Source organism: Equus caballus, chromosome 3 (assembly GCF_041296265.1).
Source record: "Equus caballus isolate H_3958 breed thoroughbred chromosome 3, TB-T2T, whole genome shotgun sequence".
NCBI lineage: Eukaryota > Metazoa > Chordata > Mammalia > Perissodactyla > Equidae > Equus > Equus caballus.
Genome location: NC_091686.1, coordinates 49,965,273 through 49,983,331, shown reverse-complemented (window position 1 = coordinate 49,983,331; position 18,059 = coordinate 49,965,273). Strand labels below are relative to the sequence as shown.

At 38.1% G+C, this 18,059-nt stretch overlaps 1 protein-coding gene across 16 annotated transcripts in view; it reads left to right on the top strand.

The window, feature by feature from the left end:
* Positions 1–18,059, top strand: part of PDLIM5 (PDZ and LIM domain 5) — a 196,673-nt gene that overhangs the window by 155,797 nt on the left and 22,817 nt on the right. For all 16 annotated transcript variants that reach the window (XM_023637708.2, XM_070262248.1, XM_023637711.2 and 13 more), the window contains one exon: positions 16,872–17,046. In XM_023637708.2, the coding sequence (XP_023493476.2) occupies positions 16,872–17,046 (175 nt within the window). The remainder of the gene's footprint in view (positions 1–16,871; positions 17,047–18,059) is intronic.

Here is an 18,059-nt window from a genome sequence, read left to right as displayed (position 1 = left end):
ACAGCATTCATAACTTACAGTGTTACCATCCAACAGAACAGTTCTCCTCATGTAACTTCCCTCCTTGAGAATGTTTTGGGCTCTCTGCTGCCCACATATTGAATGTTTGGCTTGTGGTCCTTTACAGCTCCACGCCAGCCTTCCTCTGCAGCCTCATTTTGTAATATTGTTCCTCAGTTCCAAGTGGTCGAGTTGCACTAAAGTTCACGAGTTCATACCATTCCTTGGGCATGTACCTCTGTGCTGTGGACAGGCTGCTCCTGTTATTTGAAAGGCTTTTCCACCCCTCTGGCCCTGGTAAATTTCTATTCCTCCTTTAAGACCAGATATCATCTCCTTTGTGAACCTTTCTTGAGCCCTCTAAATGGGTGCCTATTCTTTCTCTATGTTCCTACAAAGTTTTGATGATGGCTTTTTATAGCATTCATCATATTCATTTTAATTGTTTACATAGGTATTTTTTACCACTGTTTTTAGATCCCCTTGAGGACAGGGATCATGTCCCACTAATCCTTGTTTATAGCCCCTAAACCGCCCCTGGCACAGTTGATAGGCCCTCAGCAAATGTCAGCCAGACAGCCAGTGAGTGAGTGGATGGGTCAGTCTGTCTGATTTTGGACATCGTCTTCATATGATTTGAGGGATTCAGAAGGCGTTGTTCTTTCCTCCTACCAGACTTGAAATTCCCACAGCAGTCGCTGATCAAAGGTGCACGTGCTGTCTGCCAAAGGCTGCCATTAAAAACCGCACATACGCTTAAGGAGAAGAGGACTGCGCTCTCCTTGAAGCATTAAAGTCCCGTAAGACTTAAAAGTTGTGAACATAAGCAGTACCATAACTAGTACAGTGTTATTTATTTCCAGTAAGTAAAAAAACTAATAATCAATCTGCAGCCCTGTCATAAGAATTTTTTTCTCAAAAAATATGGGAATTTATGACATATGAGGAACCCAGCATTGCAGTGCAGAGGAAATATTAGGGATATTCACCTGTTTTGTCACTCTGGGCAAATTAACTTGGATGCAAGGCACCAGTAAATAACAGAAACCAGCAAAAAGGTGCAAAGAGTTAAATCAGGTTACATGGTCCAGGTCAGAAGGTGTGGCAATCTGGATCAGTGGAAAGGAAGAAAGACCGATAAAGTGCCAGTGATAGAATGCTGAGGTAGAATATATATATTTGTTTATAGTGGAGTCATGATGCAGGAATAAAGTGTTAATGTTTGTGCCTAAAGTAAAATCACATGTAGCTGATGCTCCCTGAGTATTGTTAGGAAGAGGCCAACCTGGAGCAGGAACAACATACGCAAAGGCTCTCAGAGAACTTGGCTTCCAAGAGGAAGGGCAAGGAGTCCAGTGTGTGCAGGACTGTGCAGTGGCCAGAAAGTTGGATGGGTTCATAGGGGCCGGTAAGAAAGGGCTTTGAAAGTAAGAGTGTGGATTGATGCAGAAAGGAAGCTATTAAAGGATTTGTAAGCTGGAAAGTGACACAATCAGATTTGCGTTATTAAAAAATCATTATACTGTTAAAGTGTTTAAAAGATCATTATGACCTCAGCGTAAAGATGAAGAGTGGAGTCCTGGAGACTATTTCAGAGATTGTTGAGGTAATCTGGAATAGAGATGATGATGGTAGATATTACCCTGGGCAATGGTGAGAGGAATGGAGAGAATTCCAAGAGCAGAGAATGCAGAGTACTTACACACCTGACTGGGTGCAAGTTCTGAGCGTTGCTCTCCCAGGGAGCTTGGTTCCCTGTAGAGTATTTGTCCTTCGTTAAAACATTGGTAGAGAGAGCCGGCCTGGTGGCACAGCAGTTAAATGCGCATGTTCCACTTTGGTGGCCCAGGGTTCGCCAGTTCAGATCCTGGGTGCGGACGTGGCACCACTTGACAAGCCATGCTATGGCAGGCATCCCACATATAAAGTATTGGAAGGTGGGCACGGATGTGAGCTCAGGGCCAGTCTTCTTCAGCACAAAGAGGAGGATTGGTGGCGGATGTTAGCTCAGGGCTAATATTCCTCAAAAAAAAAAAAAGAAAAGAAAAACACCTGTAGAGGATTGTATTTGGCTTGGAGAAACTGTGCTTGGTTCTGAGTAAGTCAGACTATGGTACAGAAAATTGGTTGAATATATCTTTAGGTTTTTTTATGTAATGTGTCTAGTTAAAAAATATAAACATGAGTGGATGGCATCTTGTACTTGACAAATACAGTTTAGTTTTATAACATAACTAGTCTATTTTTGCAGCATTTCCTCAGACGAGTGCATTTATTTCCCCTAAATCAGCATTTTCTACATGTTGACTCTTTAAATTCTTTACGGTTGCAAATAATGAGATTGGTAGCTTTGGCATAACCCTCAGTGCCTTGCTTGCCTTTGCAGGGAGCACTTGTACTACATATTGTTATGGAAGTAAACATTATGAGATGGAAAAGGGGCTTCTTCCAAGACAAAAGAAGAAAAATTCTATGGATCCCCGTTGGTCAAAAATTAAACACTCATCTTGTTATTTGTATGTAGTTCACAAAGCTTTCAAGGACATAGATAGGCTTTAAAAATTTTTTTTATTACAGTTTTTTTTTCTTTCCCACTTTCAAAATATGTTGATTTTGAGAGCATTTGTAACACTACTTATATGTATTGACATTATCATAAGTATTTAATAAGTAACTTATAATTTCTTACTCAAAAAATCATTGAGCTATACAATATTGGCTAATACTCTAATCACTGTTTTCTATAGAAAACAGTGTGTCTTTATTTCACAGAGCCGTTGAAAATGAAAGCTTTGTTGTGTTTTCTTTCACAGTCATTAGCGTTGTCTAGCTGTGCTGAAATGTCTGCTTTGCTGTTTTCATGAGCAGTTCTTACAGCGTGTGAGAATAAGGCCACCTTCATGCTGTCTTTATTGTATGTGCGCACAACTCACTGTTTGTTCTTATGTCCCCTGATATTGGCAAGAAGTTGCTGGAGTTCTTTTTTTTTTTTTTTTTACTTTTATTGTTAAGTGTGTCTTTGGAGACAGACATTCAACCAAGGAAAGTAAAGACATTTTGTTGATATTATAGTGACGTACTCAATACACTAGTAGTATTAGACATTCTTAACCTGATACTTCACATTGAACACTATTAATTTTGCTATATTCTACTTATGACATCGTTCTCTTTATATATATCAGGTAGTATGTATATAAGCTTTTTATTAGTGAATTTCTTTTTTCTTTGTGAAACAGTTTTAATATATGCAGTAAAGGCAAGGGCTCCTAATTGACAATGAGATTTGTACAAATTGGTGATTCTTTTTTAAAATGTCAACTGTATTTTGAAGAAGCACATGCAAGTAAAGTGTAAATAGAAAAGTTGGGATCATTTGAAAGTCTTTTAAGAACAGTAAATTTCTTTTGGTCAATGAAAAAGGGAAAAAGGCACAAACTTACTTTTCAGAATGAATATTTGGTTAATTTTAGCTCCTGTTGCTTCCTGTCCTGGGGCATACTCACCATTCCCCTTTTGCCTTTTGGAACTCAGGAATAGAGTGAGTAGTCTTGAAGGGGTCAGACAACCTCATCTAACAGTAAAATGGTGGGTATCATTGATTAGTGGTAATAATTATGGTTTTATAATACTTTTAACTTTTAAAAGTATCATTTTATTGAGAGTGTACAATAAGATAATGTCATTAAGATTTTAAATGGGCATCATTTTACCAATGAGGTGACAGAGTCTGAGAGAAGTCAAAAGAATTGTCCAGAGTCCTATGGTGATTTGAACCTAGCTATTTAACTAGATAGTGCATTTTCCTGTATCACCAGTTAACATCAGTGAATATGTTTTGGGAGACTAAATCTCTTAGGGATAGTGTTGAAAGTATTCCTGCCTTGCATAGGAAGGATAAACTAGGTGACTAGCAACTGCTAAGATCTGTTTCAAGTAACATTTTTTTTGCATCCAAACTCTATTTTTAAAATTTAGTTAAGATTCTAGTTAATTTGACCCTCTATCATACTCTGCCTCTGGTGTGTGCTACATTTTAGCAATAAAGAAAAGCTTATTTATTCATTATGGACAGAGCTGGAGAGATCTGATGTATTCTTACTGGTTTTTTTTCAAGGAAGACTCAGATATATTTGTGAGATCTGATTAGATCAAAGACTGAATGATGTGCATCTCGGTTATAAGTGCATATAAATTCTATCTTTTATTTGAAGTCTAAAGGAGATAGGGGTGAGAAAGGAAATTACTGTTTCTACAGCCATCCCAAATTTCATTGTAGGCTTTACGCTACAGTAATAAATCGAGATAACTAGATTTGTTTAGCTAAGATGGATAGATTTATTGGTTCCATTTTAAAATTTTTATATGAATAAGTAAACTGCTACCAGTTGCGTATGTTTCATCTCTTCTAATAATGTTTTATTGCCATCTGCTCCCCTGCATTTTGACATCATTAAACTAAACAGTCCGCTTGCCATGAAGACCGGACTGGAGCTGTCCATTGTCAAAACCACGGTGTGAAGCATGTAAATATGCTCTGTCTCTTTACACAAGAAGTTTTTATTTAGAATCATGACTCTCAGATAAGAAAAAATAAAAGTAACAACCATTAACTGTCTTATTTTTCTTTCTTTTCTTTCTAAATGTCCTCTTACTGAAAGTTATTTCCATGTTGGAAGCTTTCCAGTGGTCTTGTGAAAGTTCTTTCTCCCAATTTTCCTTTTATCCTGAGATTAAAATTTTCTCTTATATAAGGGGAGATACCTGGATTTATTCATATATGCTTTTCATAAAGAATTATTCCTTCTTATTCATGCATATGCTTTAAACCAGGAGTTGGCAAACTGTGGTCCTTGGTCACATCTGGCCCACCACCTGTTTCTGTAAATAAAGTTTTATTGGAGTACAGCCATGCTTATTTGTTTACATGTGTTCTGTGTCTCCTTTCATGCCGCAGTGGCAGAGTTGAGTGGTTGCAATGTAAATAATATGGTCCACAAAACCTGAAATACTTACTCTGGCCATTTACAGAAGAAGAATGGCCAACCCTAGGTTTAAACCATAGGAATAAGAAAAATTATGCTTGACAATTCTGCACAGTCGATGCAAACTTTATTGAAAGTTATGATCACCCTTGGCAGCATTAATCCTAAGGCACTCTGTTGTGTGTTTACTTGTGAGCATCACCTGTAAGAAGAAAACCTCTGGGAGCAGGTAGCTTTCATACCAAAAGAGTTCCTACATCTAAAACATTGAATGTATTTTCTGAGCAGTTGCTGAATGAGTGGATACTTTATTTTTCTTAACCATGTAAGATCCTATGTCAGAGTTTAAGAATAATTGACATTGATGAAGCATTTCTTAAACATTCAAGGGACTGTAAGTAAACACTTATGATACCTCATTTAAGCCTGGCACACTTTGAGGTGGTTATTATTGTTGCTGTCTTACAGATCAGGAGACTGAGACCCAGCATGATGACATTTCTGAGTTCACAATGCCAGAAATTAGAACTAGGAGCCCAAGTGTATCTTAACATTAATCTTTATGCTAGATGTACTGCTTCAGCATAAAATAGCTGACCAGTGTTCTCTGCTTTTAAAAGATGTGAAATTCAAGCATAGCTTTGGAAAATGATAACAAAGTTTCATTTATTTCGGAGATCTAATGACTTTCCTTGAGAGAGAAGTCTTAGAGAATTAGTAGTAGTAATAGAAATGGAAGGAGTATCCCAGGTTTTAAGTTTTCTGGTAGCCTGTAATCATCATTAGAGATATTGTTGATTTTGTTTGACATGGAGAAATCTCCTTAAATTTTCTTTTCCTTTCTGTTTCAGTATTTTTGCCTACATTAAAAGAATTCTATTTATATGAGCAACTCAAACCTGAGATACATTTCTCCCTTATTTGTGAGATGAGCCTGCTTTCTCACTTATAGAAAAAGATGAAAATTGGTGGGAAAATGGTAAAAGCCAAGCCCATTTGGGTTTCATGTTACTTGGGAAATGAGATAAGGATTTTAGATATAATGTGAGTATAAATAATTTTAATATAGGTCTTTATGGTTTTCTCATCTGAATATGAGCAAAATTCTACAAATTTAATATTTTCAATAAATTCTTACCTTCTAGAATCTGTATGAGTTCGCTAGTGATCTGCTTTGGTATCCTTGAGGTCGTGAGTCACTACCCAGATTGTTTTTCTGTGAATATTTTATCTGTGTTTTTCTTTTTTGTTACTTTTTCTTTATTCTCCCCCCCTTTTTTTTTTTAACCTAGAGTCTGGACTTGTCTTACCATTATAAAATCAGTAATTGAGACAGTGATATGGAGATTATTTGGGAAATCACATAAGATATATATAACTAACTGATAAATGAAAAATTTGTTGATTTTTAGTAGAATCATGGCAAAACCAGTCATTTTAAGATCTCATATCTTTGTCTGCAAGGTATAGACTGTGTTTTTTTTACTTGTAACTCTGACCAAATGGAAGTTTTCTGTGTAAGGTCAGTTAGTAGGGAGAAAAAGGCAACTCTGTGTATCCTGAATTTTGATGATGTGTGATGCAAGAAATTATGAAAGAAGAGGATGGAACCTAATCCAAGTCCCCACACTCACTTTAATTAAGACACTCTAGATCCAGTTTAATCTGGGTTCTTAGAGTTGAAAGGCTGGTTGCTAATGGAAGAAACTAACCTCCTGAAGTTGTGGAAATATTTGATACTCAGCCTTGGGCGCACCTGTTCCAATTCTTTATGGCATACATACCAGCATTCTCCACTGCTTAGAGAAACGATAATAGTTTAATCTGTCCAATTTTGCTTTTAATCATTGAATAAAAAAATCCTTGATTCCATTTAATAAAATTTGCACAAACCTCTCTAGAATGTACTTTCCTCTGATCCTAGATCTTGGCTTAACTTTAAACCTTTTCTGTTTCTACTGGATATGATTTCATGCCTGGATTATGAAGAGTAGACTGTTGTTTATGCTTCCATCATAAGCAGCTTGACAGATAGAATGCACAGATTCTGTGCTGCTCTTGGCCACCATCTGTTTGAGATGGCTGGGGAAGGGCAGAGAAGAAGGCACTTGCTGTGCACGATAATAAGCAAGTGTGTTGCCATCACTGCCACCCAATTTAGTATGTGTAAAATTTCTACCATACCTTTGTGAACATACTCTCTGAGATGTTGAATTATAATATTTTATCTCCCCGAGTGCCCGCATGTCACTTTGATGTAGCGTAGTTATTTATATGAGTACAACATTAGCCTGAGCGTTTATAACAGGAATACCCCTCCCAGTTGAGCCAGTTGTTTTTCACACCATAAAACCTCACATCTGACTTCTGTCCTTTTGAGACTGTAGACATTTGTCTCTTTTTCTTTGGCGAGGGTACATTAGTATTTTTTATATCAGTCTTATTTATGATTTAATAAGAATGAAATATTCCAGGAATTAAAAAAATATTTTATGGTTATCCTAGATTTACTGCCAAAACTTTCTCTGCTGCTTTATCTTAATTCAAATGTAGTAGTTGAAATATTTATACCAATATAGAGTTTGTACAGCAGAATGGATTCAACATTCTAATGCTACAAGTCTGTTTATCCTTAGAAAAAATCTTGGCTCTCTAATTCTATTTCCCTTTCTGAAGCAGAATACATAAATCCTCCTAAATGTTCCTCAAAACATGAAGACTCTAGCCTTATATCTGTATGTTTTATTTCAAGAATTTTGAAGCCATTAATTATAATGGCTGAAAAGTATGGGCAGCCAGGTTTAGGGAAAGAAAGTTAGATGTCTGTAGGAAACTCATCTTTTATGGAATACATGAAGGGCTTAAAAGTGAGAATCTAAGCCATTAGGCACCCCAGGGCAAATAAAAAATAATGCTTTCGTACATCATTCCTAAATTTATCCTAGCAGACTCGTTGAGGAAATTAAAATAGCAGAAATTACTCTTCTCAGTTATCACTATCACCTCCTGCTGAAATGGTCCAGAAGTTAGTACTCAGGTTCAGATCACATTTGGGGAGATCTCCCTTCGTGTTTTCATGAGTTAAAGCCATGACTAGAAAGAGCTTGGCACACAGTAGGCACATGATAGCTTGAAGGATGAATGCGTAGGCACACAGGCTTTGGAGGCAGACAGAAATGGTTTTAGATCTCAAATTCTCCACTCTCCTGGAAATGCACCCTCCTGGTTTTTCCCCTCCCTCTCTCTGTCCCCAAGGTATTTATGTCATTTGCCTTCTGCCTTAAGAGTTCTTCTCTTTTTATGCTACTCTTTCCCTGAACAATCTCATTAACTCTCACAGCCTCAAATATCATCCTCATACTGAAGACTCTTGACTCAATTCTTCTAGCTCAGATCTTTTTCCTGGGTTCATACATTCAATAGTCTGTACTTAGACGAACCACAAGCACTACCAACTCAAAAAAACCCAACTATGAGCTCTAGGAGGGAAGGGACCGCACATGTTTTGTCCTCTGGTGCACCCGTGCACAGCAGAGTGCCTGCCGCATTGTGGGCTTTCAGTATATCCTAAGTGAATGAATATCTGTAATTAAACTCATCATCTTTCCATCATTCTAGCACTTATCCCATTATGACATAATTGGCTGTTTCTGTTCTCTTACCATCTTTAAACTCCATGAGAGCGTAAATCATGTCTGTCTTATTCTTAGTGGTAAAGCCTAACACGTTATTTGGTACAAAGTGGCTGTTCAAAACACATTTGCTTTATATTATTGTTCTACATGTCTGTGGGAAAGTCATTTATCCTTTCTAAGCTTTGTATTCTTGATACATTAAATAGTAATAGTAATACCTTATATGTTGTTGTAAAGATGAAACAATTTAGTATGTATAAAATTTCTTTTTTTAAAACTTTGTACTATAGAAAAAAGTTCAGATGTAAATGTGTGTATATATGTGTATACACACACATATATATAAGTAGAGACTTGGTTTCTTCTACATGTATATTGCAAGGAGTGGGGAGATAAAGTGAATTACAGATGAGAAGAGCTTGAAGAGACGAACAACCAAATGTAATGTATGGACCTTATTTGGATCCTGATTAAATTGTGTTGGGATGTGTGTGGTAGGCAGAATAATGCGCACTTCCTGCAACAAAGACATCCGTATTGTAATACCCAGAACCTGTGAATATGTTAATATTACATGGCAAAGGGGAATTCAGGATGCAGATGGAATTACCATTGCTTATCAGCTGATCTTAAAATATGTAGATTATCCAGGTGGGTTCAATGTAATCACAAGCGTCTTTAAAAGTAAAAGAGGGTGGCCAGCCCTGGTGGTGCAGCAGTTAAGTGTGCACATTCCGCATCGGCAGCCCGGGGTTCGCTAGTTTGGATCCCAGGGGCAGACATGCCACTGCTTGGCAAGCCATGCTGTGGTAGGCATCCCACATATAAACTAGAGGAAGATGGGCACAGATCTTAGCTCAGGGCCAGTCTTCCTCAGCAAAAAGAAGAGGATTGGCAGCAGATGTTAGGTCAGGGCTAATCTTCCTCAAAAAAAAAAAAAAAAGAGGGAGGCAGAAGGGAGGGTGAGAGTGATGCAATGTAAGGACTCAACCTGCTGTTGCTGGCTTCGAAGGTGGTGGAAGGGGGCCATGACCCATGGAATTTGGGCAGCCTCTGGAAGCTGGAAAAAGCAAGGAAACAATTTTCCCTGGAGCCTTCAGAACACAGCCCTGCCAACACCTTGATTTTGGCCCAGTAATATCCATGTAGAACAGTAAAATACTACACTTGGGTTGTTTTTAAGCCAGTAAGTTTTTAGTAATTGTTAAAACAACAATAGAAAACTAATAAGGGGATAATCAGAAGAAAATTGAAAATTGGCTGGTTATATGATGATGTTAAAAATTATTTTATTTTAGGTGTAATAATGGTATTATGGTTAGGTTTTTAAAAAAGAGTACTGTTTTAAAGATCATACTGAAATATTATGTATTAAATGACAGACCTTGAATTTGCTTCAGAATAGTTCAGAGATGGCAAGGGAATGAGTGGGATATAAATGCAATATCACTTATGAGGTGAGAAATTATGAAAGCTTGATTCCTCCCCTTTATTAAATTTTACTGGTTTTTAAAATAATGAATTGGTTCCTTAGCATCTTCTAAAGAAGATCAATGCAGTTTTTTTAAATTCTGGAGTTATTGTGAGCTCGTGGGTTTAAACATATTTCCAGCGTTTCAGTCCTTTGTGGTTCTTATTCTTGTTAGTGCTCAAACTGCCCCACGTGCTTCTTGGAGTACATTTGAGACAACTCTCGTAGTCTTGGAGAGCTGCTCTGCTGTTTTAAGTTGACAAGATATTCTAGACTTCCCATGTTCATTTTTTGCCCCAATCCTAGAATCAGCAGTTTCTCTAAGGAGTCTGGCTCCTTTTAGTGGGAAGACAATAGTTTTGGTGCTGGGGTTATTCATTCTCTAAACAAAGATTTATTAAGCAATATGCCAGGGACTGTTCCAGGTGTTAGAGCAACGAATTAAATAGACAGCAGCCCTGGTCTCAAGGTGTGGAGAGAGAGATTTTTTAAAAAGAAATAAAAAAAGTGTATGTAAGATGGAGATGAGCACTATGGAGAGAGGTAAAACAGTTAAGGAGTATAGAGAATGCTGGTTTGTAGGGGAAGGGGTTGCTGTTTTCATATAGGATGGTCAGAGAAAGCCATGTTGATAAAATGGCCTTTGAGCACAGAACCTGAAGGAAGTGAGGGAGCAAGCCGTACAAACGGCTGGAGAAAAGATTTCCAGGCAGAAGGAATAGAAAGTACAAAGACCCTGAGTCAGAAGCATATTGGCCATTTAGAGAAATAGCAAGGAAGCCAGTGTGCCTCATATATAGTGGGCATAGGGGTAATGGCAGATCAGATCAGAGAAAGAGCAGGACTAGATTCTGTAGGACCTTTGGTTTCAGTTCTGAGTTAGAAGGAAGCTATTGGAGGGTTTTGAGCAGAAGAGTATCATTATCTGACCTAGTTTATACTGACCTCTTGTTGGCAAGGGTGAAGCAAGATCTATAGGCAGTCACCGCAATAAGTCAAGCAAGAGACGGTGGTGCTTAGACCAGGGTGTACCGTGGAGGTGTAAGAAGTCATCAGGTTATGTGTAGCTCATATTGTCCTGAGCAGTTCATCTTCCAACACCAGACTTGCTCACCTACTGAGTGGTGTGTTCAGCAATTCAAAAATCTAGTAGGAGTAACCTGCCTTAGAAGATACTAGCAACATCGCTTTTCACTTAAGTTTACTTTTTGGGATATCATCCCCCAGCCCCATTGACTTACATTACGTTTCCAAGTAAAGTTTGACATAATGTAGTATTTTTTTACCTAGCATGTATCAGTACTAAGAATATTTTACTGGGAGTTGAATAATTTGACTTGAACCGAGAGAGTTAACTGATGAATTTCATGCCTGTGTGAGTACGTTCTGGTGAGATGATTAACATGTACACTATAATCCTCACTACTTGGTTTTTTTGAGTGTATTGGTTTAGAGTTAACAGCCTTGTTTGAACAGGGATAGAAAACAAAAATGTCAAATAACTCACCTTATTCTTAGTGCAGTTAGAAAACATCTATTTTCAGAGAATTCACACTTTGTACTATCAGGAATTCTGTTCATCTTAATCTGTTTTTTCTCTCTGGAAACTATATAAACAAATGCCTTTTAGTGAGTTCAGCTATTTTTGAAGCATATAGTAAATAATTAGATAGTTTCCAATTCCTTATATATTACATATTATTTTATGATGTTATATATTACGCATGTAATATATGTATACATAACACATAATATAATATTATACAAATCCCCAATAGTATACTTATGTGGCCCATTAATGAAGTTACTTGGATAAACTTGATAGTCACTTGGTTAGGGCCTTTCAGTAATTAGAAGAGAAAATTAAATCTCAGGATAAGATTGCTTAAAACTTGTGTTAACTAATTTGCTAAATAATGCAAACCTCAGTCTGCTTGAGGAAAAATGAAATTAAGATCTTTCTAGGGTAAAGAATATTCACTGTATCTTTCCAAATGATGTATCACAAAGATTTACCCAATAACAGGAGGTAGGTATTCTACTAAATTAAGGAATATTATATGGTCCATTTTTTTAAAATTCCTTGTCTCCAATTTATAGTCCATAGTCCAAAAGAGATGTTTATTTGTTTGTAGTAAATTAAATTTCACGTTTAATAAGTCAGGAGTCTGTTTGCTTTTTTAGAAAGTATTACCCCTTAGAATTCTCAGTATATCACTATGACAAATATTTTAGGAACTAGCAACTCAGCATATTCTGGGTTGAATATATTTTACTTGATTAAACTGACAACTTTATGTATTATATACTGAGAAAGTATTCTAGTATGCTGCTAGGTTTCCCACTAATTTATGTTTACTTATTTAATGATAATCTTTGTAATCTTGGGTTTGACTATCATGGTGCTGAAAAACAGAAGCATAGAATAAGTACGAATGTATGTCATTCTAAACCTGTAGAAGACTTGTCAGTGACAATTCTAAAGTTAATCAAAGATATTCTCACCAACACTAGTTGTTTGAAGAGTAGCTGGTGACTTTACATTTTGGGTAAGTTTTGTGGTGCTGAAATGTGTTTGATACAAAAGAAAAAAAATTAATTTTCAAACATGGTCCCAGTGGGGTAGAGATTAGCCACAAAAGAAGCCAAATTTAATAGAAGTTGCTCAAAATTAAGGTTAACAAGGAAAATGCGTCAAGAACTGACTTCCTTCTAACGTTCTCATGACACTTTACTGACTCACTCATTATTCAGTTTGAATAAGTCACTTAAATTTTTTGTGACTTAGATTCCTAGGTTATGAAATGGGGCTAATTCAGTGCTCCTATTCAATAATTCTACTAGAACTTAAAAGAAAAAACTATTTTTTCTTACAAATAAGTAGATTATCATCTGCAAACTGCCATCTCTAAAGAGATGTATGTTTTTTTCTACGGAAGTGATTTTTATGCTGAGTTCTGTAAATTTGGAGCATTTGGTCTCTGTACTGCCCAGGCAAGACTGTTTTTCTCCGTCTGGGAGTGCACTTCTCCACAGAATTATGAAGGAAGCAGGGCTCAAAGTGTGATGCTTCCTCTCTCCCCAGACCTCACCTTCTCACACCTCCCTTTCCCAGTAAGCCAGGGCGAGCAGAGGCCCAGGCTTGGCACCTGACGGCTCAAAAGTCACCCGTTGCTGTGCTCGAGTAGTGAGAAATTCAGTCTGAAGAAGTGAAGCGTCACTGTGTTCATTCGGGAAGTAACTGTGCCTTGGCAGCGTCCCGGGCCTGGTAATTAGCAGGGCTTGTGTAGCGTTGTGTGCGGGCCAACGTGCTAGCAACACAGCAACAAAACGGAGGTGTGAGAATTTCTGTCTTATCCAAAGTGGTTAAAATGGGGCCGTAACAGAAAGCAAGGTTTTTCTTCCCAAGAAAGGAACAGCAGCAAGTTTAGAGTCTTTTTCTATGTGTTTAAGACACAGTCACATGTTTCGTGGTTAAGAATGGCTTCTCATGTTAAATAAGTTCATTCCCCAGGTACCTTCTCCTTGAGGCACGGACCAGATGGATTATGTCCCATTTTACAATGACTGATGGAGAATTACTATGCTCTTTTATTGCTAAAAATGTCTCAGTGACTCAGTACTTTAGGGCTTATGCATAGATAATGTGATAAAATAAAGGCATATGGTAGATGAAAGGGTTTGACTCTCTTTGAGGTCTGATTTTCAGATTTTTCAATTGCTAACTTTCCCACTGTTTGAAATCCTGAAGCTAATCCACATTTTTAAAATATCTGTCTTAACAGTGTTCTTTAAAAATGCAAAATGAAAGTGATTTGGAACATTGTCTTTCATTTATTTGATTAAATATTAATTTTTTGCTTTCTATTTGTAAAGGCAGTTTTCTGGTAGTGGGTAGAAAGAAGTATGTAGTCTGTCCTCATTTTTTAAGAGTTTATCATTGACTTAGGAAGGAAAAGATACTACAGGATATTGATAAATACCAAGTAAATTATACAGGCGGACTTGTTACAGATGTTAAAAGGAGCGAGAGAACACTTCTGGCTGGGATGCTCAGGGATGCTGGGGAAAAAATGGACCTCCCGTGAGCCTTGCAGAATGGGAAAACTATGACTGGTAGTGGAGAAAGGGACGTTTCATTGGCTGAGGGTCATGGAAGTAGGGTCTGGCATGGCATGTCCAAGAGACAGTGAGTAGACTATGGCATAGCGTTTAGGAGCACAGACTCTGGAGCCAGACTGCCTGGGTTAAGGATTGCCCTTTATTTGCTGTGTGTCGTTGGGCTGATTTCTTAACCTCTCTTTGCCTCAGATAGACTAAAAAATGGTGCTAATCGTGCCTAAATCATAGAGCTGTTATAAGGATCTGAGAATAGTGCCTTCAGATAGTGATGCCCAAATTAAATATTAAATAAGTACAATCGAGTATGTTGATGAGGACAGGGATGTAGGTGAGCATCAAAGACAAGGCTTTAGTGAAGATTAGGGTGCACTCACTGAGGAACCGGACTGTCAGGACTGCGTCTAGTTTGCAGTGGGGAGTTACGGAAGCTTTACAAGCAAGTAAATAGGACCAGAGTAGTGTATTTGGAAAAGGAATCTAGCAGAATAGGTTGAAAAAGAGACAGGCAGCAGAGAGGCTGGTTTGGAGACTTGTAACTGTCCAGGCTTGAGGGATTCAAGACCAGGACTCAAAGGATAGAGCGTGGGTTTGGATTAAAAAGAAGGGACAGACCTTGGAAACATTTACAGTGAAACAGGTGTTAGCATCTGGGGACTAACTGTCAGGGCTGTAGGAGGCAGAGGGCTGCGCCTGAGTACGTGTGAGAATCCAAACCTATAGGAATTCTTAGGAGGAGCTGGTAGTGTGTGCAAGAAGGTGAAATCCGTTTTGCATGTCTTGAATTTAAAGACAGGAACAGGTTTTGGCATTGAAAAATGCATATCAGGCGCTCCGAGGGAACTCAGGCCTGGAGATAGAAATTGAAGGCTCACAGAGGAGGCAGTTGTGCTGTGCTGAGGTAACAAGGAAGAGAATGTGCAAAGTGAATATTACAGTGATTTTCTTTCCCATTTCTATAAGGGAAAATGTGAGTCCAAGAGAATGAAACCATGTTCCTAGTCCAGTTGACTCACTGGAAGCATGGGCAATAGTAGGCTCCCTGGCCTGTGAAGTGCTGTTTGACAGCTCAAGTGCCGGGCGGAGCACTGTAGGAGATGTGCTGTGTTTATAAACGGGGTTTCTGGATCTGTAATTGCACATCATTACAAACAGGCTTTCTTCCGGTGAGGGAGAGTTATCCTTTCAGTTTTCCTAATTAATCCTATCCAGTTCTAACCACAACTTTAATATGTATCCTGTCAATATGCACACAGACAGACAGACACTGTGTTTATTTATTTATATGCTTTTCTTAAAAGTTGTTCCTTTTAAACCTTTTCAATGTCTTTTTCTTCCCTTGCATTTTAATTGCCTATGGGTAAGGAGCAGGCCTTCCATTGGTTTCCATCCCTCACAGTTTTCACATTCATTCATTAATGTGTTGATTCCAGTTTATTTATTCATTTCAGATACTGTATTAGTTCTAGGGTAATGAATAAGACATAGTTCCTGCCCTCAGGGAGCTTTCTATCTAGTTGGAGAGGAAAAGATACATATATGTTGTAAAAGCAATAATAAAGTCATGCAGAGAAAATTATGAGAACGTGGAGGAGAAACATTTAATGTGGATTATGTGGAGGGTACAGTGGGGAAAGGTGGTTTAGGGAGGATTTTTGGAGCAGTGGACTTCTGGGCTGAATCATAAACAATAAGTAGTGGTTACTAGGTAAATAGGAAGAAGGGTAGAGAAATGACAGTGATGACAGCCTGCGCCTAGACAGGTGCAGTCACAGGAAAAAGTGAGGCAGTCTGGTATTGCTGTCACATACAGAGAGAGGCCGAGAGCGGTGCAAGAGGAAGCTGGGGCCAGGCAGAGACCACGGGACGGACCCGGATGCAGCACTCAGAAGCGTGGACTGCATTCTATGGTTAAAGAAGAGGGAGATCCTTGAAATGGTTTATGCAGAGTTGTGGTTGGCTAAGATTTCAGTCCTAGGTGGCAGCTGGGAGGATGAATTTAAGGAGGACTAGACGTTTGGCAGTTAGTCCAGGTGGAAGATATTGAGGATCTAAACCAGGACAGTAGTGCGGGAATGGAGGTGGGGGACGCAATCAGGAACTCTGATGTAAAATCAGCAGGATCCGTTGTACCATCCGATGGGGGAGGGGAGGCCCTAAGGTAATTCTCAGGGAGCTCTTGTCATGACTGGTGACTGATTTCAGTCTACTGAGAGAATACGGAAGAGAAAGAAGGACAGTGAGTTCGTTTTTGGTTTTGTTATCTTCAACACACTGAGATTTCTAATGTGCCTGTGAAGTATTTGGAGTTAAATCTAGTTAATGGTTAGCCGAGGTGTCTGGATGACTGGAAGGGCCTCACTGTCGATGTTCGCCGTAACCACACCTCCTCTTGGAAGCAGAGGTGACTCTGCTTTTCCTACAACCCTGTGCAGTCGGCTGTCGTGTCTCTTTCACTGTGTGGTAATCCTGGATTTTCTTTTCTAATTATTTCTGTAGTCACAGTCCAGTGTTTGGTACATAACCTCTCTATAAATGTGAGTGAGTGAGTATATAAGCAAGTGAATAGATTATTTTTTTAAGTAGTATTATCATTTGATTATTAGAAAAAGTTTATATTTGGCTTATTCTCGTTCTGATCCTTCTGTATTTTAACCCCAGCACCTTCCACTGGAAGAATCTCAAACAGTGCGACTTCCTCAGGAGCAGGGGCACCAGCCAGCTCAGCAGGGGGGCAGCCCCAGCCAGGCGACCAGGATACTCTAGTGCAGAGAGCCGAGCACATTCCAGCTGGGAAGCGGACCCCAATGTGCGCCCACTGCAACCAGGTCATCAGGTTGGTTGTTTGTTTTTGAAATTTTCTTGAAAGTACTTAATACCAGTATGGATTTCTTTTTAATATTCTGAAAGATTTGAAATTTTCTTAGTGAAAATATTCTTGGCCATATTTCTATGTAATAGTTATTACTGAAATAGATAAATATGAATATATATATTTGTTAGAATCTATTTTAATGAAAAGTAATTCTGAGCTCTGTGAAAATAAAACTAAAAATGCCCATTTTGTCAGTTATTAATTCCTATCAGAACTAAGGAAAAATAATGATTAATGTGGCCCTTCAGAGAATAAAATTTTAAGACTTGAAGGGACCCTTAGGATCATTTATCTGAACTTCATTATTTTACAAATTATAAAAGTGAGGACTTTCATTCAGATGAAAAATGACTAGTGACATAAAATAAAGAACTTTGAGCCCTAGAGAAAAGAAATTGGATTTTCAAATACCTAAGCACTGAGAGATATAATTACCTTCAGATCTATTCATTAATGCTTTAAATATTAGATCGGTCATAACCTGCTTCTTTAAAATGTTTTTTATCCAAATCTATTTTATTGTCTCTTAAATTCCAAGAAAGAAAAAAGGCCCAGAGATCTTAAATGAGTGTACTATCCTGGCACTTACTAAATCTCTGAGCATTTCTTAATAAGTGGCTTTTAAACCGTTAGGAGGTAGAGGTGTGGGTGTTGGCTCCAGGGAGCCCCCCAGCAGGACCTTGTTCCCTCTTGGTGAGTGGCTTTGTTGGCAGTGACAAATGATCGGTTGAAATGACTGCTCAAGCTCTCTCCTCATTTTTAATTTATCCTGTTTTGAAATGGTTGAAACAATGGCTTCCCTAAAGTTGAATGAGGTTGAGACTTGCTTGCATTTTCCCTGCCTCTGTTACATAATTATTGTCTAGGATAATGTTTCTAGTTAATACTCAAAATGGAGACAAGCCTCACTACCTTATTTAAGAACCAGACATAAATACTCTCCTCCTTAACCATTAAATAATAAATGTGTCAAG